This window comes from Prionailurus viverrinus, chromosome B2, assembly GCF_022837055.1.
Source record: "Prionailurus viverrinus isolate Anna chromosome B2, UM_Priviv_1.0, whole genome shotgun sequence".
Classification (NCBI taxonomy): Eukaryota; Metazoa; Chordata; class Mammalia; order Carnivora; family Felidae; genus Prionailurus; species Prionailurus viverrinus.
This window is the reverse complement of record NC_062565.1, coordinates 108040792-108063704: the sequence shown is the minus strand read 5'-3', so window position 1 is coordinate 108063704 and position 22913 is coordinate 108040792. Positions and strand designations below refer to the sequence as shown.

The following is a 22913-nucleotide window of genomic DNA, read 5'->3' as shown; positions in this document are numbered from 1 at the left end:
TATACACACACACACACACACACATATACACATACATACACACATACACACATACACACACACATATATATATATTTTATATATATACATACACACACACACACACTACAGAGGTAACTCAAGGAAGTTCTATACTAGTGGTACATTGTATAAATGATAACTTTTGATAAAGCAACAATCTATCTTCTCTGGGAGAGATTTATGCCATCTTTGAGTCATTAATAATATATGACACTGGTTTCCACTCAGAGCTGAAACAAATCATCGTAGAGTTTTTTGTTGTTCTTGTATCAGGTATATTTCAAAAGCTTTTGAATTTATAAAATGTCTGGAAATTTACAGGAATGAAGTTGACCAAATGTACATTTAATGGGAAAACCAAATCAAACTCAGATGTAATCTCAAAGTGTTTTTGTGGACTTCATATTCCTAGTCTTTTCAGAGGGGCATTGGTTTCTTTTTCTGTGATGTGAATTTAATTGGTTCCAGTATAAGTTTAAATTCAATAAACAGGTGATTACCCACCATGTGCAAAGCCATACACTAGGTGCAATCATGGGCTGTGCTCATGTAATCCTTACATATACCCCGTGAGGAATATGATCCTATTACTTCAAAGAAAGTCTTGTAAAAACTATGACTCATCCATGATTATGTGACTAATCAGTGGTATTATAGGAATCATAAATCATGTTATTTTATCCTTAAATCGATTATACCTTCCAATAAAATTATAAGGAGAAAAGTCTTGAAAATACTTCCTTGTCCACATTCTATTGATTGTTGCAGGATCAACAATCTGATTCATCAAAGGAAGATTCTGTTGCTGACTCATTAAAGGAAGATGATATTGGTTAATGCCATGACTTTGGAGTCAGGCCAACATGGGGATGAACCCTGGCTCTTCAGCTGTGGAGAAATGTCATGACTTTGAATAAAGTTGTTTGGATTTTAACTTGCAAGCCTCAATTTCTTTACCAAACAATAGTAATGCAACATTTCATAAGGTTGTAATGAGAATCGAGTACAACACTGAACATAGAGTATTTATCAGAGCACCCAGCAAATTGTACAGATTCTTAGTAGTTATTATTCATAGAGATAGTGGTGGGATAAGAAGATAGTATACGAATTGGCTAACAAAAGATATTTATTGTGTTCAGGGACTTATGAAGAATTTTTTTTATTAATAAAATTGTATTGATCTCACTGAAGATGTTGGTGATAAACAGCCCGCATAAAGTATTTGTCAACTTTAGGTGATGCTTTTTTAAGATATTTTAAAATATGGAACCAGAATAGAACATTTTTAGGTTATGTCCGTATTTTAATTATTTTGCTAATGGATTGGGAATAATGGCATGAATAAATTCTGACAGGTGAAGAGTTCCCAGCCCTCTTTAAGAAATGCATACAAAACTAATTATATATATTCTTTGAGTCATTAAAAAAAATTCTACAGCTGTTATACAGTGGTTATACAACTATTTTGACAGGCTCTTAGAACAATTTCTCTCCTTAAAAATCATTCACTTTCTACTAAAATTAATGTCTAGCACAATAGGTCAGAACTTTATCTGTAAGCCAGGAGAAATTAATTTGGTTTTCATTATATGTAGATAAATTAATTTTGTTACAATTAATAAAAAATAATTTATATAACGTATGACAGAGAAGTTTGGCTTTAAAAATACTCCTGGTACAAGGAATCTAGATTGGGAATATACAGAATCCGTCTTTATTATATAGGTACACAGACATCTATACAATTCAAGATTGATTATATTAAAACAAGCTGAAGTTTCCCCAGATTTAAATATAACCATAGAGTTTCATTTATTTCCTGTAGACTTCTCCACATTAACTTGGTCAACATACATCAAAGTGTTTAAAGTGATAACCTTGGATATTTGTCTATATACTATGAGGTTGACAAAGTACAAAGAACCTTGTGCAAGAATCAGAATCTTAAATATAGTCTTTGCAGATTTAATCTTTCATGAGAATAAAATAGATAAATGTAAGAATGGTTCATCCTTTAAGGGTAAGTTAAATTTTGTTACTGGGAAATGACTTTTGAAAATGATATCTGTGGATTCAAAAAAGAAATATCCGTTTGTAAATATAAAGGGACAATGTGTGTGTGTGTGTGTGTGTGTGTGTGTGTGTGTGTGTGTGTGTATTCTAGTTTATTCATACCATTGTCACCCTTTTAATTAATCATCATCTTTTTAACTAAACGATAAGTTTTAAGGCTTTAACCTTTAGGTCCTCAGTGAATGATCTATTTCATAGCAAAAACATCTTAAATTCAAATTATAATCCTATTTTCATTTCTTTTTCTCAGATGATGAAACATGCTTGGAATAATTATAAACGTTATGCCTGGGGATTAAATGAACTGAAACCTATATCAAAAGAAGGCCATTCGAGCAGTTTGTTTGGTGAGTAGAATGTGCTTTGGTTTCTTAGTGACAGTAACTTTTCTCCGATTGATGGAACTTGTGGGTGGTAAAGTTTGTGTGCCCCTCCAGGCCATGTTGCTAGGAAACTTGCATACCTGCTGCAATTATCTGCAAGGACTGGGCATAGTGTGTCCTTCAGACAGAGCACTCTACATTGGAATCACTTGAGTACCTTTAAAAAAAATACTGATGCCTGGGGAACAGTCCCAAAGATTATCATTTAATGGCTATGGGTGCAGCATCAAGATTTTTTAGCTCCTGGGGTGATACCCAGCAGAGGAGCGTTTGGTCGGCTGCATTAACTGCTTCTTGTCAGGTAAAAGTTGTGTCTTTATCGATAAGCTTTATTGATCACCAGCCTGCCATGGTGATCTTCACTGTATCTTGGTGACTCTCAACTTTAGCTCTGGGTTTCTCCTGTTTGTGCTGTGGAAGAGAAAGTGAGAATGGATGGTCAGTTATTTGAATGTCCATTTATCTGCGTTGGCATGCTTCATTGCATTTTGTCCTCACGGCATCCCTTCATGTTTGGTACTGTGGGTATTAATAGCAATCCCATTGTGACGTGAGGAAGCTAGGGAACAGAAGTGTTAGGTGGATTCCTTGGGTCACAGAGCTACCATTGCCATTCTCCTCACACTTGATTCTTTTTTATCCTGCACAATTTTGCCTATAAGTAATAGGATGAAGGGGATAGAGTCTTATTCCAACACTTCTTAATTCCGCATAGAAAATGTGACTTTTTATACTTTAACTGAAGGTGTTAAATAGTATCAAATCATATAGCAAACAACAGAATCAACTGATATTTATTATGCATTAAGCACCATTTGTGTGTCATCTCCCTTAACCTCATTATTATACACATTTTATAGATGAGAAAGATGCAGCTCAGAGCATACCTTGCCCATGTGAGCCACCTACTAACAGGCTGAGCTAGGGCAGAACCCAGGTGTGTCTAAGGTCAGAGTCTGTGATCCTCTTTTCCATTTATTCAGGATCTTCCATGTATTTGGCTCTCCTTCCAGTACTGGTGTTAACACAATACAAATCTTTGCAGAGTTCATGGCCTTGGGCAGAAGAGCTGTGTGTAAACAGTGAGTTGTCAGAGCATTAGAAGGGTCAGTAGATATTCATCTGAAGTTCAGATATTCATATGAAGTTGATTCCAGGTGGGGAGAAGAGAATTGTAAGAACAGTTAGGGAGAGCTGGCAGAGTAGAAGAAAGACTGGTTGGTCCATCACAGTGATGCAGACCTGGAAGAGAGCCCAAACCTGGAGTAGTGACAGAAGTGCTTTCAGATGTTTTTATAAAGTAGTGTTTTCAGGACACAGTGACCAGTTAACATGGGTGTTGAGAGTTAGGAATTGAAGACAAATTTAGAAGCTTCAGTCAGACTCAGAGGCCTTTGTTTTTTCATTGTTTCCTATAACTTTTTAAAATCTAATTCTGTTTTTGCTTTTATCCCTATAAAAGTTGCTTGTATAATTAATAACCCAGTTTTGTGTAAATTTGTCAAAATCTTTGTCAGAGAGATTATTTTGTTCTTTGTTAACATGTTGATGATTTTTTAAATTATTCTTAAGCATCGAAACATACTAAGTCTCTTAGTATGGAATGTGCATATGAAGAAGACAGGTCTTTTCCATTCTGAGGAAGTTTATAGGCTAAAAGAGATGCATATAGGCTAAAAGAGATACTCACATAAGTAATTATAATGGAAGGCAGAAAGTGATGAACGCAAGACCAGTGTAAAGTCTTCATGTCAAGGGAGTTCGAAGGAAATGAATCATAAAGTCAAGATGGGGTGGGTGGGTGGAAGGGGAGGTTAGGATCAGTCAGGCCTTCAAAGAGAGTGAATTCCATTTTAGAATAATGGCTTCTTAGAGCTATCATAATTTTAGATCTAACTATATTTAAAAATTTTGCACAGGTGCACTTTGATGTGATTACATTCAAATTAATATGTGTGTTGCTCCTTTGTTTCAGATCTACTTTTTGTTGCTGGAGAATTCAGTCACAAATGAAATGTCTAAGAGATTATTTTCTACAAGTTCAGAAGAAACTTTAAAGATTAGTGTATCAATTCATAGCCTGTGATTATTGTTAGCTTGGTTTTGATGCAGCTTTTACACTCTCTTTTACTGAAAGAAGTTTAGACTGTGTTCATTATTACTATTATTAATAAATTCTGTATTCTCCTTTTCCAAGGATGGTCAATTTGCTTGTATGTGTGTCAGATATTTTAATCAATAAATGTTTTTCTGATATTTTCAGGTAGTATTAAAGGAGCAACAATAGTAGATGCCCTGGATACACTTTTTATAATGGAAATGAAAGATGAATTTGAAGAGGCAAAATCATGGGTTGAAGAAAATCTAGATTTTAATGTGGTGAGTTAAACAAAAATTGCCAATTCAGTTTTTAAATCTCAGTTTAACATGGACAAATTCTGTTGTGGGGCCAATTATTGTGCTATATACCATAGCAGAAACAAAGAATGCATGTTTAAATAGTACCATACTATATTCTTGCCCCCGTTACTGTGGAAGTACATGTTTTTGTTTTTTAGCAAATTAGGAGTAAGGAAAAAGAAATTAAAATCTGTCAAGGCCAACATGTGCCAAGTGTTGGTGTTCAAGTCCCATAACCACCCTATGAGATGGCCATTATTTTCACACTTGTACAGCCTATAAATTGGAGCCTCAGAGGCTTATCCAGATCACACAGCTAGTTGTGTGTCAGAGCTGTGAGTCTAGCAGAAATCTGTGTGGCTCCATGCTCATGCTTTTGCACCGTGGGCCATGGCACATTGTTTTCATTTTATTAAATTAACTTTTGTTAATTGGAGTACAGGGTACCAGGTGGTGAGCTGCAGTCCAACAAAGACCACAAGAGAAACTCCAGTAGAGAAGCTTATTACTCACGGGTCCTGAGGAGGTACGCAGCAGGCCTCCAGGGGCCACACAGGGAGGTCAGACAGAGTATAGACAGAACCTGGGGCACATGCCTTTAGTAGGGTGGGTATAGTGCTTTGGAGTCAAATTGGTCAATTTGTACTGGAAAGAGCTACGTTTTGGTAAGGTCCACAGGAGTCTTTTCTAAGGTGTGCACAAGGGGAAGGCCCTGAGGGGCTAGGGAGACGATTGATCACAAGGGCGATTGGGGGAGTCATGCCAGGAACTTGGATTTGCTTGTGACTGCGTGGGCTTAAGGCCCCCCACAGGCTATGTGGCTGCCAAGGCTGCAATACCAAGGAGACCTCCACTAAACTCTCAATATGCATCCACTGTCACATAAATAAGGCTTCAAAATTTGTTCTATACCCTTGTCTGCATAAAATGTTGTCAATATGTATTTGAAGCCTTTAAAAATCTTTGCGCATGTACTATCATTCTTAACAAATACATCAAAATCTATTGTATACCAAGGAAAAGGTTCAGAATTAAGGAGAGCGGACACTTCAGAACTTCTTGATAATTTTGATTTGGGAGGACAGCATCTTGTCAGAGCTCCTCTAATTCCATAATCAGTATTTTGCCTCATGATGAGATTGGCAAAAAACTTGTTTTAAAAAAGCAGAAGAGGGGCGCCTGGGTGGCTCAGTCGGTTAAGTGTCTGACTTCAGCTCAGGTCATGATCTCGCGGTCCGTGAGTTCGAGCCCCGCGTCGGGCTCTGTGCTGACCACTCAGATCCTGGAGCCTGTTTCTGATTCTGTGTCTCCCTCTCTCTCTGACCCTCCCCCATTCATGCTCTGTCTCTCTCTGTCTCAAAAATAAGTAAACATTAAAAAAAATTTTTTTTAATTAAAAACATAAAAAAAAAAAAAAGCAGAAGACTGTTGGCCCAGCTGTGTTCTAGTCATTCATTTATGTTTGCATTATTAGTATTTTTAATCAGAGATTGTTTCACAGAAAGCCTTATAAGCTTCTTGTCTATCTGGTAAGCATTCGATAGTATCTGTAAATCTCCATAACCAGGCACAAGCAACATGCTGTATGTTCCCTCTCAACACCTCCACTTTGTGGAGCTCTTGTTCTCTCACAGACCCAGTGAGGACAACAGTGTCAGAATATTAAAGATCAATAAAACTAAATCTTTTTCCTAACTCTTTGCATTAAAAACCTATATAAATTAAAAGTTTGAATATTTTGTTTCAAGGCTGCATGCTGAGCTTAAGATTCTCTCCCTCCATCTGTACTCTCTCCCTTTCTCTAAAATATATATATATATATATATATATATATATATATATATATTTTTTTTTTTTTTTTTTTTTTAAAGAATGAATATTTTGTTCCAGCCTTCTTATTAATTGCCTTGTATGCCCCATTTTGGAGATCACTGCCTTAAAGGACATTTAGATAAGTCTGTGTTTAATCTGCCTTATAATTGAATTTGGAATATAAAGGAGACATATTCCAACATAAAAGGACCTTGGAGATCAATGTGTTCGGCTCTTTCATTTTAAAAATGAGAAAACAGGGGGCGCCCGGGTGGCTCAGTCAGTTAAGCGTCTGACTTTGACTCAGGTCATGATGTCACGGTTTGTGAGTTCCAGCCCTGCGTCGGGCTCTGTGCTGACAGCTCGGAGCCCGGAGCCTGCTTCGCATTCTGTGTCTCCTCCTCTCTCTGCCCCTCCCCAACTTGTGCTCTGTCTTTTTATGTCTCTCAAAAAATAAATAAATGTAAAAAAAAATTTTTTTTTAAATGAGAAAACAGACCCAGGGAGCTGGTGATTTGCTCAAGGTTCTACAGCCATTTGATTGGAATGACTTGTGATAGCTCTAATATTATCAATAGAACTGAGAATGAAAAATCAAAGCAGTGAAAAAAAATTGTTTCTTCTTGAGGGTTTGTCGTCTCTTACTAATATCTCTGTCCCATCTTGTTATTTATAAGTTAAATTAAAATACCTACCTTTAAATAGGGCTTGTCATCAGCTATCTATGGGAGAGAAAATGGTTAATGTATTCCCTCCCCCAACCCCTCTCAAGAAAGGTTGGGAGAATAGGAACTGGATTCCGTCAAAATCAAATGATTTTTTTTTCCTCCTGTTATCCAGTGTTTTTTCTTTCTTGTTTCTTTAATTCAAGTATAATTAACATAATGTTATATTCGTTTTGGACATATAATATAGTGATTCAGCAATTCTATATATTTCTCAGTGTTCAACAAGATAAATATATTCCTAATTCCCTTTATCTATTTCACCTCCCCTTCCCCTTTGTTAAGAGGATATTTATATTTTTCAATTTTAGAGGAACCTTTGTACTGTTTTCCACAGTGGCTGCACCAATTTGCATTCCCACTGACAGTGCTCAAAGGTTTTTTTTCTCCATATCCTCACCAACACCTGTTATTTCTTATGTATTGTGCCATTCTGACAGGTGTAAAGTGATATCTTGTGTGATTTTAATTTGCATTTCCTTGATGATTAGTGATGTTAAGCATCTTTTCATATATTTGTTGGCCAGTTGTATGTCTTTGGAAAAATGTCTATTCAGGTCTTCTGCCCATATTTTAATTAGATTGGGGTTTTTTGGTCTAAAATTGTATAAGGTCTTTATATATTTTAGATATTAACCCCTTATCAGATATATCATTTGCAAACATCTTCTCCCATTCAGTAGGTTGCCTTTTTGTTTTGTTGATGGTTTGCTTTGCTGTGTAAAAGCTTTTTATTTTGGTGTGGTCCTAATAGTTTAACTTTGCTTTTGTTTCCCCGTCTGAGGAGATATATCGAGAAAAATGTTTCTACAGCCAATGTCAAAGACATTACTGCCTATCCTTTCTTCTAGGAATTTTATGATTTCAGATCTCACATTTAGGTCTTTAATCCATTTTGAATTTATTTTTGTGTATGGTATAAGTGGTCCAGTTTCATTCTTTTGCATGTAGCTGTCCAGTTTGCCCGGCACCATTTGATGAAGAGACTATCTTTTCTCCATTGTATGTTCTTGACTAGTCATACATTAATTGACCAAATAAATGTGTATTTCTGGACTCTATTATGTTTTCTTGATCTCTGTGTCTGTTTTTGTGCAAGTAACATACTGTTTTGATTACTACAGCTTTGTAGTGTATCTTGAAATCTGGGGTTGTTGATACCACCAACTTTGTTCTTTTTCAAGATTGCTTTGGCTGTTTGGGGGCTTTTGTGGTTCCATACATATTTTAGGATTATTGTGCTAGTTCTGTGAAAAATGTTAATATTCTTATAGGGATTTCATTCAATCTGTATATTACTTTGATGGTATGGACATTTTAGCAATATTAGCTTTTCTAATCCATGAGCATGGAATATCCTTCCATTTATTTGTGACTTCTTCAATTTCTTTCATCAGGGTTTTAGTTCTTAGAGTACTCCTCTTTGGTGGTGTTTATTCCCAGATATTTTATTATTTTTGGTATAGTTGTAAATGGGATTGTTTTCTTAATTTCTCTTTCTGCTGCTTCATTGTTAGTGTATAGAGATATGGGGCACTTGGGTGGCTCAGTCGGTTGGATGTCCAGCTTCGGCTCAGGTCATGATCTCACGGTTTTTGAGTTTGAGCCCCAAGTCAGGCTCTGTGCTAACAGCTCAGAGCCTGGAGCCTGCTTTTCATTCTGTGTCTCATTCTCTCTCTGCCCCTCCCCACTTGTGCTGTGTCTCTCTCTGTCTCTCAAAAATAAATAAATGTAAAGAAAAGAAATTAAATGCAACATATTTCTGTAATTAATTTTGCAGTTTTACCATATTCATTTATCGAAGATCGAATGATTGAAGACAGGAAAGTAGATGTCAATGATGCTAGACCTGAATAGTATCCAGGTCCCTTGTCTTTTTTTTTTTTTTTTCCAACATTTATTTATTTTGGGGACAGAGAGAGACAGAGCATGAACGGGGGAGGGGCAGAGAGAGAGGGAGACACAGAATCGGAAACAAGCTCCAGGCTCTGAGCCATCAGCCCAGAGCCTGACGCGGGGCTCGAACTCACGGACCGCGAGATCGTGACCTGGCTGAAGTCTGATGCTTAACTGACTGCGCCACCCAGGCGCCCAGGTCCCTTGTCTTTTAATTACAAAATTGCTCCCCAAAACTCCCCAAATCCTGCAACAATTCTTTGCTTTCATGACCCAGCAGTAGTCTGAGAAACTGTGGAATCATTTATTTAAAAGAACGAAGCGTAAAGGCCTCTCAAGCTAACAGACAAGGTAACAGAAGGTGGTTGGCTGACCTCAGACCACTACCAGGTGACATGAATGTGTTCCGTGGGTGGTGGGGACCTGTGAGGAAGCAGAGGGAATCTAATAGGGGATATTAGGCTGTGGAGAAGAGCCAATTTTTGTGCTTCCTTACTTGCAGGATAAAGCAGTCGGACTGTTCTTGAGTGGTTGCTTAAATGCTGACCTTTAACGTTGTTTATTTAAAGCTATATTTTTGTTTTTTAACAAGATTTTATCCAAATAATTGACAGACTTGTGTTAAATACCATTTTAGAACTGTTATTGATAATCTTGGCCTATGTCTTTCAAAATATACTTTAAAGTCACAGCCACAGGTCTCAAATTTCTGTTTCTTATAATACTATTCCTAATGTGAGAGATCTTGAAACATATTTGTTATAGTTCTCTCTGGGTGTTGCCATATTTTCCCTTAAAAAAGGATTTATCAGTAACATCCAAGTGATAGTACTTCTCATCTTAAAATTAGTAAATAAAATTCAGGAAAGCTGTATTGTTTTACTCTACTAATCATTGTTTTATAAAATTCTTCAGCTTCCAATTTTCTGGTTGGTTTTAATATGTCTTATATGAGAATTCATTTTATATTTGTTCAATTTACCCAGAGGCTCGGGTGATTATATCAATAATTACACAGCTTTCTTTTTGAAAATGCAAACTTTTTCCGTTTATCTGAAGGATGGAGACATTGGAGAAGCTTATTAAACAAAGAGAGAAAATTTGTTTTGTTTTTATGGGTAACATGTAATATGATTCCAGCTTGGATAAATTATTGCTTGCTTTTAACTTAACTTTTTTTCCTGATAAAGTATTAATTATAATTGACGGTGTCAGGGTATTGCAGAAAAGTTAATGCATCCAAATTTATTGCAAGGGAAAAATCAGAATGAAACTGAAACAAACACTACTGTTGAGGGTTGGTTTATCCTGTGGTCCTCTTGAGCATCAAGAATAAATGTGTTTGTATGTGAAATATTCAATTTGCATCACTTACAGGTGTAAAGTAAATGTTTTTTTATTGGTTTATACTATCATTAACTAAAACTCATTTTCTTTTAATTAAGGCATAGCAAGTTGATTCCATTTGCATACTTGGTAGCACAGAGTTCAAGTGGCTCTAATAACGGGCTTAAAATAAATCACTGAGATAATATATAGGAGCAAGGGCTTCCCAGGTGGAGCTTTGTATTCCATTCAAGCATCTGTAGAGGAACACAGATCTGGGCAGACCTCTAAAGGTAGATTCCAATGCATGAGTTTTCTGGTTTTAATTCAAAGTAATCCTAAAACCAAGAATCTGAAACACATCCTTGGTTACTCATTATTTATTTCATTCATATGTTATTTACTAAACACGTTTTAAGGTCAGTTACCCTCCTGGAGCTTATAGTCTAGCAGGAAAAATAGAGTACTTAGCTGGGGCCAAGTTCTCTTGAGGGAGGAAGAAAGGAAAGAGGAAACCACCATTTAAAGAGTACAGAGACATGCCAAGTATTATGCTAGGTGATTTTTTTCCATAGGTTATCTCATTTAGTGTTTGTGACAACCTTACAGGGTAAGTGGTATTGTCCCTGTTTTTATAGATGAAGAGGTGATTAACTAATTTCCAAATCACACAGCAAGTAAAAGCTGTGGGTGAACAAGATCTGCCTAACGCAGCGACCCTGTTTTTATTAGAGAGGAAGTGCAGAGAGTTGTGAAATACATATAGGCAGCCAGAGAATTTGAATCCTCCCAGGTTAGGCATGTAATCTTCATATCACAGCACACATTAAAGGGTATTGTTCCACAGGTATTCAATAAATTCTAATTAAATGAACAAGAAGTTATCTTGTCCTACTTCTCAACAGACTATGCTAGACTCAGAGAACAAGATGACAGGGCTCAAGGATAACTGTACTGTGTCATATTTTGAAATAGTTAGAGATGATCTGGACTTCAAGTGCAGTTGATCTACTTGTTTTTTATCTAGCCTACTTCCAGAAGAGATTTGCAGTGACTCCTGCTACTGGAAAGTCTTTAACATAAGAACAAATGATCAAGAGTTTCATATTTAGGCATTTCTAAGTTCAGTTCTGAGTGCTGCCTATTCTTTACTGTCACCTCAAAGAAGTATTGATTACCTAGATCCTTGCAGGAGAAATATTGAAAACTGTGTTCAGTATTAATATTATAGAATATGTAGAACTTTTCTCCAGATAATAATTTTATATAAAACCTCAGTAAATGCCAAAGTTATATTAACTATTAAAAAGCATTTTTCTTCATTGAGGTAAAGTGGTATCTCTATGACAGGGGGAGCTTTGAGAATGACAAAGGATAGATGATTAGCCTATTCCAGACACTTACCTAGCAACACACTAAGATGGTGGTCTTTGGCAAGCACATGGGTTGTACTTTTTTTCTTTAATTTTTCTTATTGCAGTAAAATACACTGGTACCATAAACTGGTACCATCATAACCATTTTTAAGGGTACAATTCAGTAGTATTAAGTACTATAATATTAATAGTATCATATTTCTGTGCAACCATCACCACCATCCATATCCAATTCTTTTAATCTTGCAAAACTGAAACTCAGTTCCCATTAAACACTAAGTTCCCAACCTTTATCCGTCCAGCCCCTGACAACCACCATTCTACTTTCTGTCTGTATGATTATGACTACTCTAGCACCTCCTATAAAGGGGATTCATAAGGTATTTGTCATTTTGTGACTGCCTTATTTCACTTAGCATAATGTCTTCAAGGTTCATTCATATCAGAGCATATGTCAGAATTTCCTGCCTTTTTAAGGTTGAGTAATATTTTCATCAGATGTATATTCCACGTTTTGCTTTTTTACTCAGCTGTCAGTGGCAGTTGGATTACTTCCATGTCTTAGCTATTGTGAATGTTTCTAGGAACACAGGTATCCAAATGTCTCTTTGAGATCCTACAATTGAGATACAATTGTTTTTTGTATACACCCAGATGTGGGATTGCTGGATTGTATGGCAATTCTATTTACAATTTTTGGAGGAACCACCTTGCTGCTTTCCACAGTTGCTGCATTGTTTTACCTTCCCACCAATAGTGTGCAAGTGTTCCAGTTTCTCCACATTCTCACCAACACTGTTATTTTCTGATTTTGTTTTTTACAGTAGCCATCAGTAGCAGATGTGAAGTGGTATCTCACTGTAGTCTTGATTTGCATGAATTGTACTTTTTATCCTAACGAGTACTGTATGTTTAAGATAACAGGCGAACTTAATCTCTTCCCTTTTTTTTTTAAGTTAAAGTACAATGTTGACATGCAATGTTATTTAAGTTTCAAGTGTACAATATACTGATTTCACAATTCTCTACATTATGCAATGCTTACGACATTAAGTGTGGTTGCCCTCTGTCACCATACAGTGTTACTACAATATTATTGACTGTATTCCCTATGCTGTACTTTAATTCCTGTGATTTATTTATTTCATAACTGGAAGTTTGCACTTCTCAATCCCCTCTGCCGGTTTCCCCCACCCCTTCGGCTCTGGCAACCAAAAGTTTGTTCTCTGTATTTATGAAGCTATTTCTGTTTTGTTTGTTCCTTTGTTTTGTCTTTTAGATTCCACATATAAATGACATCATATATGATATTTGTAAAGTTTTATGGTATTCATCTGACTTCTTTCACTTAGGCTAATACCCCTTTGGTCTATCCATATTATCTCAAATGACTTATCCTTTTTCATGGCTGAGTAATATTTATGTGTGTGCGCACGGGCATGCATATATCTTTTTGAATTAGTGTTTTCATTTTCTTTCATTAAATACTCAAAAGTGGAATTACTGGATCATATGGTATTTTTTTTTTACTTTTTTAACGTTTATTCATTCTTGAGAGACAGAAAGAGACACAGTGTGAGTGGGTGAGGGGCAGAGAGAGGGAGGCAGAATCTGAAGCGGGCTCTGGGCTCTGAGTTGTCAGCACAGAGCCTGACGTGAGGCCCGAACCCACAAACCCCGAGATCGTGGCCTGAGCCGAAGTCAGATGTTCAACCAACTGAGCCACTCAGGCGCTTCAATATGGTATTTTATTTTTAATTTTTTGAGGAACCTCCATACTGTTTTCCACAGTGGCTGCACCAATTTTATTCCCACCAACAGTTTAATAATCCAGACTGTTATTTTACCCTACTTTTCAAGAAAATAAGCTATAAGGTTCCCTGTTGGAAGGACGTAAATAAGTTAACCTCACAAAGCAATTTTTGGATCATCTCAAATACCTGAATGCGTACTTGACATAGGTCCAGAGTTCTATGCCATAGACCATGAAAGAAGTGACTTCTGCTTTAGTATTTGCCTTAGTCTATTTTAGAATAGCATTATGTCTCTATGGAGGCAAATAAGTTAATTATCTGTTGAATGGAGTTATTCAGTATTTTTATCTGAATGCAAATCAGTGCCTGCCAAGTGTGATGATTTAAGTTTTGGCTTTAAAAGGATACTGAGATGTTCTGTCAATAATTAGTGATAGATTGGACTACTAGTTGAGGGTCCTTCTGGGTCTGCATAGTAAAATCTATTCACATAGAGAAGATGGTCTACCTTTGTGGCCTAACGCTTTGTTCCTCTTAAGAGGCTTATCATGTTACTTAAACATGAAACTAAAAGCTGCTAGGACATATGTTACACTAAGTTACATTGTTTAATATTTCAATTTAATCTGTTAAAAGGAGTTTTATACTTTTAATCCTCGAAATAATAATACAAAACACACTTTGAAATACTACTTATAATCCAAGGTGTCTGCTAAGCTTAAACATAGGCAAGGTGTATGGGCAGTTACCACTCTTTAATCAATGTCTTTGAAAAGTCTCATCTTGTTTCCAACGTACTTTTCAGTAAGGCAAAGCATAGTTATCATATATGTTAGGAGTGGAGCAGTTATTATTAAACATAGTTACTGCATTGGATTGTGGTAGGGCAGTTATTAATGCTTGCTCTTCACTTACAGTTCATTGAGTAGAAAGCTGGTGGGGAGTTTGGAGGAATAGCTAGCAAAGAAGTAGTCTCTGATTTGAGGGCTCAGAGAATTACCCTTAAAAAAAGAAGCCTAAACATTTATCCACGGGATACAGGTGTGCTGTTTCGAAGAGACACATGCACCCCCATGTTTATAGCAGCACTATCAACAATAGCCAAAGTATGGAAAGAGCCCAAATGTCCATCGATGGATGAATGGATAAAGAAGATGTGGTATATATACAATGGAGTATTACTCAGCAATCAAAAAGAATGAAATCTTCCCATTTACAACTACGTGGATGGAACTGGAGGGTATTATGCTACGTGAAATTAGTCAGAGAAAGACAAAAATCATATGACTTCACTCATATGAAGACTTTAAGAGACAAAACAGATGAACATAAGGGAAAGGAAACAAGTTATGTAAAAATAGGGAGGGGGACAAAACATAAGAGACTCATAAATATGGAGAACAAACTGAGAGTTGCTGGAGGGGTTGTGGGAGGGGGGATGGGCTAAATGGGCAAGGGGCATTATGGAATCTACTCTTGAAATCATGGTTTCACTATATGCTAACTAATTTGGAAGTAAATTTTTAAAAATAAAAAATTAAATTAAAAAAAAAGAAGCCTAAGAATTTGGACCAAATACTCAGAATATTATTAAAATATTTTTTAAAATTTTGAAAATAAAATTCCTCTTCCCAAGAGGCCTTTTTCAATTAAATACAATTAATCAGATCTGTCATGCCATGTAGAATCATAAGAATTAAGAATTCCTTTAGTATAAGTTTGAGTCTATGTCTGTTCTTTAGGGAAAGGCTGTGCCTCTATAGTTCCTCAATCAAAAGAAAACTGTGGCTAAATCTGTGCTATAAACTAAATTTGTTATTCTAATGGTGAAGCCCATTTCATTCACTGAGATTAATTAAAATCTATCATTTTACAGAAAATTTTGGTGAATAAATTGCTTATAAAAATATCAAATAAATCCCTAATAAAGTTTTCTTACTTGTTTAAAATTCTATCTTGCCTAGTGGGAGAAAGTTAATCCTTCAGACATTAATTCTGAAACAAGGATTTTGAAGTGTTCACTTTTCCTCTTGCCCAGATGGAGTTAGGTTCTTTGTGCTCATAAATCAAATCTGTTGACTTGAAGGGAGGGAGTCAGTAGAAATATGGAGCATAGTATTAAGAATTAGGAGAGGGAGACATGCAAAATGGTATGTTGAATTAAACTCTTTTATCCATTTTAGCATTCTTTATCAGTTTATTTCGTAATTCACATAAATGTATAGTGAACTAGATGACAGAAATGTTAAGGGATAAACTTACAGAAATTATAAGTCTAAGACAACCAGTATAAAAGATTAGTACTGTGGCCTAATTTTTCCATAATTTGTCATACTCACCTCTTGATTCTAGGTGTGGCCTTAGTTATACAATATATTTTACTTAATCTATATATGAATGTGGTTAAGTGTGCCCTTCAATTCAAAGACCGTTGGTAGAGGAAAGTCAAAATGAAGGAGGCATTTCTCCAAGCCACATTTTTTGATGGTTAGGCTTTCAGTCAAAAATGTCCACTTCCACTTGTTTATCAATTGTGATATTAACTAATAGGTGCATGCAATTTAGCCAGAAGACTGGATCAACTTCTCAACCTGGCAACCACATATGACAGTGCACTAGAAGCCGTAGAATATTGGAGCATATCCCTGCGATGTAATCTTACTTAAAGATTTAAGGAAGGTAACTTTATTTTAAAACAAACACAGATCAAGGAGATTGCAAAATAAATAAATCACACCAGATTTTAGTGTTACGGGCTCTTTGCGACTCCCCTCCTCCACATACTATCTTCTCCCTGTTCTAATCCCTCTCTGTCATTAGAGTAAGTCACTGGAAAAGTTTTAGAACATCTTAAAAGATACTGCATGAATATTGGTGGGATGAATATATTCACTTTAATTTAATAATATTTTTTAATGGAAATCATCATCAGAAATTAATAAAGATAGCCTACAACCCTGATTGTAGAAATTCCCTTTTGAAAAATCCCGATACCTTATATGAAGTATATCAAACCCAAAAGGAAGTTTGGTCAAAATACAGTATTTCAAAAGAGGATTTTTTAGACATTGAGAAAGAGGACTCCCATGAGGGTCAGAGAAGATGTGTCAGTTTGCATTCTAGAATTTAGGATATTAGGATTCTGGAGTTTCTGATATTCCAGTAACCCCTGAAGAAATAAACTAAGATAGGCCTTGGTTTATGTCGCCTGAGTTACTGTGCTGTGGGTAATGGCAGCCGTTCTCTGCTGAGTGCATTATGCCAGGCACCATACACAGTGCTTTACATTCACAGACTCCTAGTGCCTTGTAAGGAATGCGTTGTCCCTTTTTACAAACAAGAAAACAGAGACTCAAAGAGAGTAACTGACTTGCCCGGGATCTCACCCTCAGCCTTCAAGCCCAGGTCTTTCTGACTCTAAGGTAGTCTTTTTATGGTCTGTTGTTTCCAATATAGAAAACCAGTTTGCTATGGTGGGAGAATTTTTATTTTCTTCGTCCTTTTCATCTAAGGATCTGTAAAGTGAACAAAAGTATCTAAATCTCAGTCTTTTGACCTAATCACATAATACAGCCCAGAATGTTGAAAGATCTCTCAAATTAAGCTTTATAAATAATTTAGATTTAACTATGATAAAAAGAAGTAGAAAAAATAATGTTTGGAGTTCTAATGTCATTCCAGTTTTCAAAAGGGGGAAAATATGATGATTCTTGAGTAGTCCTAATGGTGATGTGACATTCCTGAACAAGGCTTTTAAAGACAAGGACACAGCAGTCACTGGAAAGCTGCATGGGTTCACTAACAAGCCAGATTTGCTTCTTGGACAGGCTCACTAGACTGTTAGATCCATGAAATTCAAAAGGCAAAGCAACTGACTTTGAGCATGGTATTTTGCAAGGTCATTTCTCAATATTTTATAGAGCAAGATCAACAGAATTTAGGTTCTAGAATACATTGCTGGATCAATATCTGGTTGAACAGCTGTACCCAATAAGTGATTGATGTCTAGCTGAAGATATATTCTGATGATATTTGACATGGCTCAGTCTTCTACCTTGCAGTAATTTTTATCAGTTGTCTATATCAAAGTCCTCATAACCAAAATTTTCATAGGAGGAAGAGAATGCATATCTAATAAACCCATAGCCAGAATAAGAATATAAAAATCACTTTCACAGATTTTAGTAGGTAGAAATGCAGAGGACTGCTCTCAGACTTAAAAACTGAAAAACACAAGTAAAATACAAGAGTTTAAATTCCTTTGATTTTACTATAAGACACTGTTACCTTTAGACATAAGAAATATAGCATGTGAACCAAAGTAAATTAGTGAACTCCCTTCCTTTTTCCTTATCAGTGATTTTGTGGAATAAAGAAGCTTTTACCAATATGCCAACAATGCTCATTCTGAATGATGCACCTCAATGATAAATTGCACCCCTATAGAGTCAAATCATATCAGGTGCATGTTGCAGATTATGAAATACTGTTAAACGAGCCCACTAAAGAGTCTTATGATGCTTTTGCCTACCTCTGGCCCACTAATTCTCATAAGTTGTTTTCATCCTTTACAGGAAATTTTTTGAAAAATTTTTAACCATAAGTAGTTGGCTAGCTTTCATTGTTAGATCCTTATAACTTTTTAGCAAGAGCATGGGGCAATTAAATGAAAATCTATGTGTATTTGTCTTTTCTGGAATTGTTTCCTCCCACTAAAGTGTAGATTCCATGAGTCTGAGGACCTTGTCAGTCTTCATTACCTTGACCCTAGGGCTTATGACAGTGCCTGGCACATAGTAGTTGCTCGATAAATATTTGTTAAAAGAAATAATGTCTTGGATGATTTTAACTAAGCTCATCTGCAAGACATTGACTCCATATAATATAGTTTGCTGTTAGCCCCTGTGATTATCAGTGAATGGTTGGACCTTATGTAAAAGGGAACAACTACTGAGTAGGCCAATGAACATGAAGGGAAGCAACCAAAGATTAAAGAGGATCTTACCCCTATTGTAGGTTAGCTGTGTGAAATTTTCTAGTAACAGCATGTAGGACAGGTCTATTTAGTAGTCAAGTCTTGTAAAATAATACAAGTATTGGTGATAATTACTAATTATATGCCACAACGGTATGACCATTAATAAAGGGACTTGGTGCATTATCATGGAGGTGATAATAGGAGTCAGGACAGCGCAGAGCCATGGGCCAGGAATCGGAGTACTCCAGTCAAATTCTGATTCAACCACTTATTTGTTGTCCGACCTTAAAAATGTCACAATAACCACTCTACATCTCAGTGTCTCCATTTGTAAAATAGACATAAGACTAGTAATTATTTCACAGGGCTGGTGTGAGTATTAAAGGATGTAGTTCAGGTAAAGAGACTAGCACAGGATCTGGCACACTGTGGATAATAAAAGCAGGCTCCTTTATGCAGATAAAATTTCTTCCCAGGAAGATGTCCATCCTAGGCCCCAGGCAGGAATTTGGGAACAAGCACTGGGAACCCAGGTCCCCCCAACTTCAAATTCTATTTGCATTCTAGCTCTGCTACTTTAACATGGTGGGAGAAGAACGCTAGAATAATGTTCAACCACCAGCCAAAGTACAGAGTCTGAATGGCCTTTCAGGAAGAAAAAGCAGGCAGATGAATAAGATAAAGGGGAACACAACAGAACAGAAAAATAAAATGTCCTGGCCCTGTGGCATCTGAACAAATAGAGAATACCATCTAAGTACCGTATCTGTTGTTGAGCAGAGGGCGCATAACTTAATTTTAGAAATATTTTATAATTGTTAAGAGTCAAAATTATTTTTGTTTACATATGTTTTGACATTGTTAAAAGAGAGGAACATTTTCTCTTGTATATAAATTGCTCTGGGCAAACATAAGATGGAGTAAAATTTAAATATGTGGCACATTTTATCATGATGGCATTTTTCTCAATTGTGTGCTATCATTTATGTATGAACCTTCTTTATTCTATTTCCACAGAATGCTGAAGTTTCTGTTTTTGAAGTAAATATACGCTTCGTTGGTGGACTACTCTCAGCCTACTATCTGTCTGGAGAAGAGGTAAGATGAAACAATAAAATTACATTTTTTGGAGTAAAATGTGCTTTCTATGGTACCTATTTTCATATTTTGATGGGCCTCAAGCATACAATGAATTGTCATATAATATATACTAATTAGACCAGCACACTGGGAGATTTGGGCACAAGTTGTAAGGAAATGTTAAACAATGCCTTTAAAAAAGCCTGCCTCCATTCCGTTAGGTGTGGTGTGGTTACAACCATAAATCGCATATGCCTGTTGACCAATTAAAGAGGCTTAGTGCAATGGCAGGCCTGTGAATGATTGTATTTTCCTTAAAAATTATTTTAATGTTAGCATAATGTTAGCTTAATAAAAACCTTTTTTAAGGTAGAGACATTTTGACAGGTAAGATATAAAAATTACAGTGTTTAAGAAATTGAGGGGGTGAGTGAGATACTCAGCCTTGCAGTGAGAAGCCCTGTAGGCCAGTGTGTCCCTGTGTAAAGTGCTTTGGAGCTCTTCCTAGAGCAAAGCTCAATTAATTATCCGTTCCGAGGAAAGCAGGAATTTTTCATTTAGCTGCCTTTTATTGACAGATTAAGAAAGGATTTTTGTATCATGCTTGTATAGAGGATGAATGCTATTTTCTTGAAAGGTTTTGGACAACTTTATGAATATCTTAAGTTTCCACTAAGTTGTTGGAGTGGACTTCGTCTTTAATGTTGACAGTATTAAAAGCTGACGTCAAGGCAAAACAGTCAGATATTTCAATTTCATGTCAGTCAGATTTGTGTGAGCCTCAGCATTCTGGCTAGAGTGGATCTTACCTAGTGTAGTATTTCATGTATTTCTATGCTCCTTCAAACAGATTTAAGCAGAGCAATAAATGTTTAATGAGAAAAGCTGCTTGACTTTGTTCCTGTCTCTCGGGTACTTTCCTAGCCATAACAAAGCAGCCTGCGCAATCTTAACGTTCTCTCCGTCTTTAGATTTTATTCTACCGTAGATATTTTTAAAGTATATAAATGGCTTCTATATTCCCCTATATCTGTCCTGTTGAAGTGTTAAATTCTTTTCTTCGTTATAGATTCTGTCGCCTTCTCAGCCAGGGTAAAGAGACTTTCTGGCACATCATGCCTCTTCTTCCTTTTTTCCAGTCCCACATAACTTCATGTGTTCAGTTTAGTTTAAGATGTTCTAAGCATTAAGCCAGAGAATCCATATTTTTAAAAAGACATACTGAAAATTAATGTTATTTTAGTTAGCAAGTATCTGCTTTTAGAATATTTGTCTTTGAGTGTCCAGTGCCTGGTATTCTCATTGTTTTTGACATGACATACTTACACTGAACTTGGTTTTAACTTTGTTCATCATTTATGTGGAGGTGAGACAATTTGGAGGAAGTAAGAATGGCATGCTAGCATATATCTGGGCTCAAATAGGATAATTGAGCATATAAAGAGAAACAAGTAACATTTCTTTTAAATTTGCATCATATTTAATTGGGATTTTTTTTCACCTGTAACAGTGACAAGTTTATATACATATATATTTCATATGCGTGTGTGCTTATTATAGACGTATATTTATGTACTTTATATAACTATAATACCCACAGATATTTTTCCTATAGATAAAATCATTTGCCACAGATCTTGTAAAGGTACTTTTTTATTCCATACTTAGATAACTTTAGTAAACTAAAGACTACAAAGAACACCTCCATTGAAAATAATTCTTTTAGTGTATTTGTTTTATGCTTATCCCCATGCAAAACATTGTTTTCATTACATCTAGATTGTCTACATTTTAATTTTATAAAAATTACTTAAGGTATTTTCTTTCCTACATACATTTCTGTTTCTATAGAATATACTTTTAGTACATAAGGATTCATCTTCTCAGCATAGTTTTTGCATAACCAGTCTCTAAATGTTGGATAATTGGTTTTTTTCTAGTATTCCTGTATTTTGGATAATGTAGCTAATAAATATTTATTCTCTAAAGTGGGATTTATTGGTGAGAAGTGATAAATACTAGACTTTTGTAACACCATCTCCTCTTTTTTCCTCTCAGTTACCTCATCACTGACAATTTCATTTGACCAATGCACTCAGGGGAGTTGTCCATCAGGAATGTGGTCAAGAAAAATTATTTTACCCCAAACACTCAGGGAATAGGCTATCAGGAATGTGGTCAAGAAAAATTACTTTACTTCAAATCTGTGCTTAAGCTATTTGTCTCCATATCAAAACAAAACAAAAAAAAAAATTGAGCATTCATTAATAGAAAGAACATCAATATGGCCAAATTATGAATTAGTTTCAGATTGTTGATAATGTTCTATACTGTATTTTTTATGTAAACTAAGGTATTTACTTATCTTGTCTAGGAAAATTCATCTTCCTAAATCATCTCATAGAGGGGTTCTAAGTCATAATAATTTAACATTCCCATTTCATTGCTGAGGCTCAGCAGTATTTTGAGAACATCTTATAAATCACCATCAGAAGTATATAGCTCCACATTGGTATAAACACAAGATTCTTAAACTTATATTGCAAAAACAGAAGAGGAAGAACCAATTGTTTGTGTTACATGCTTCAGGAAAATTACAATTAGAAACACTAAATAGTAATCAAGAATGCCAATGGAATTCTAAACCCTACCAAAATTACAACGGGAATATGACATACCTGTTGATAAATAGTTGGATTGTAGGGACATATTCAAAACTTTTAAAACACCCCAGCTCATTTAAAATATTTTGTAGTGCCATTAAAAACAGTCAAGCCAGGGGCGCCTGGGTGGCACAGTCGGTTAACCGTCCGACTTCAGCCAGGTCATGATCTCGCAGTCCGTGAGTTCGAGCCCCGCGTCAGGCTCTGGGCTGATGGTTCAGAGCCTGGAGCCTGTTTCCGATTCTGTGTCTCCCTCTCTCTCTTCCCCTCCGCCATTCATGCTCTGTCTCTCTCTGTCCCAAAAATAAATAAACGTTGAAAAAAAAAATTCAAAAAAAAAAAAAAAAAAGTCAAACCATGGGGCGCCTGGGTGGCTCAGTCGGTTAAGTGGCTGACTTCAGCTCAGCTTGTGATCTCATGGTT

The 22913-nt window shown here is 35.9% G+C and overlaps 1 protein-coding gene across 1 annotated transcript in view; it reads left to right on the top strand.

The window, feature by feature from the left end:
* MAN1A1 (mannosidase alpha class 1A member 1) overlaps window positions 1-22913 on the top strand; it is a 163669-nt gene that overhangs the window by 37780 nt on the left and 102976 nt on the right. The window contains exons 3-5 of the mRNA XM_047857814.1: window positions 2348-2444; window positions 4744-4859; window positions 19765-19845. Of these exons, the coding sequence (XP_047713770.1) occupies window positions 2348-2444; window positions 4744-4859; window positions 19765-19845 (294 nt within the window). The remainder of the gene's footprint in view (window positions 1-2347; window positions 2445-4743; window positions 4860-19764; window positions 19846-22913) is intronic.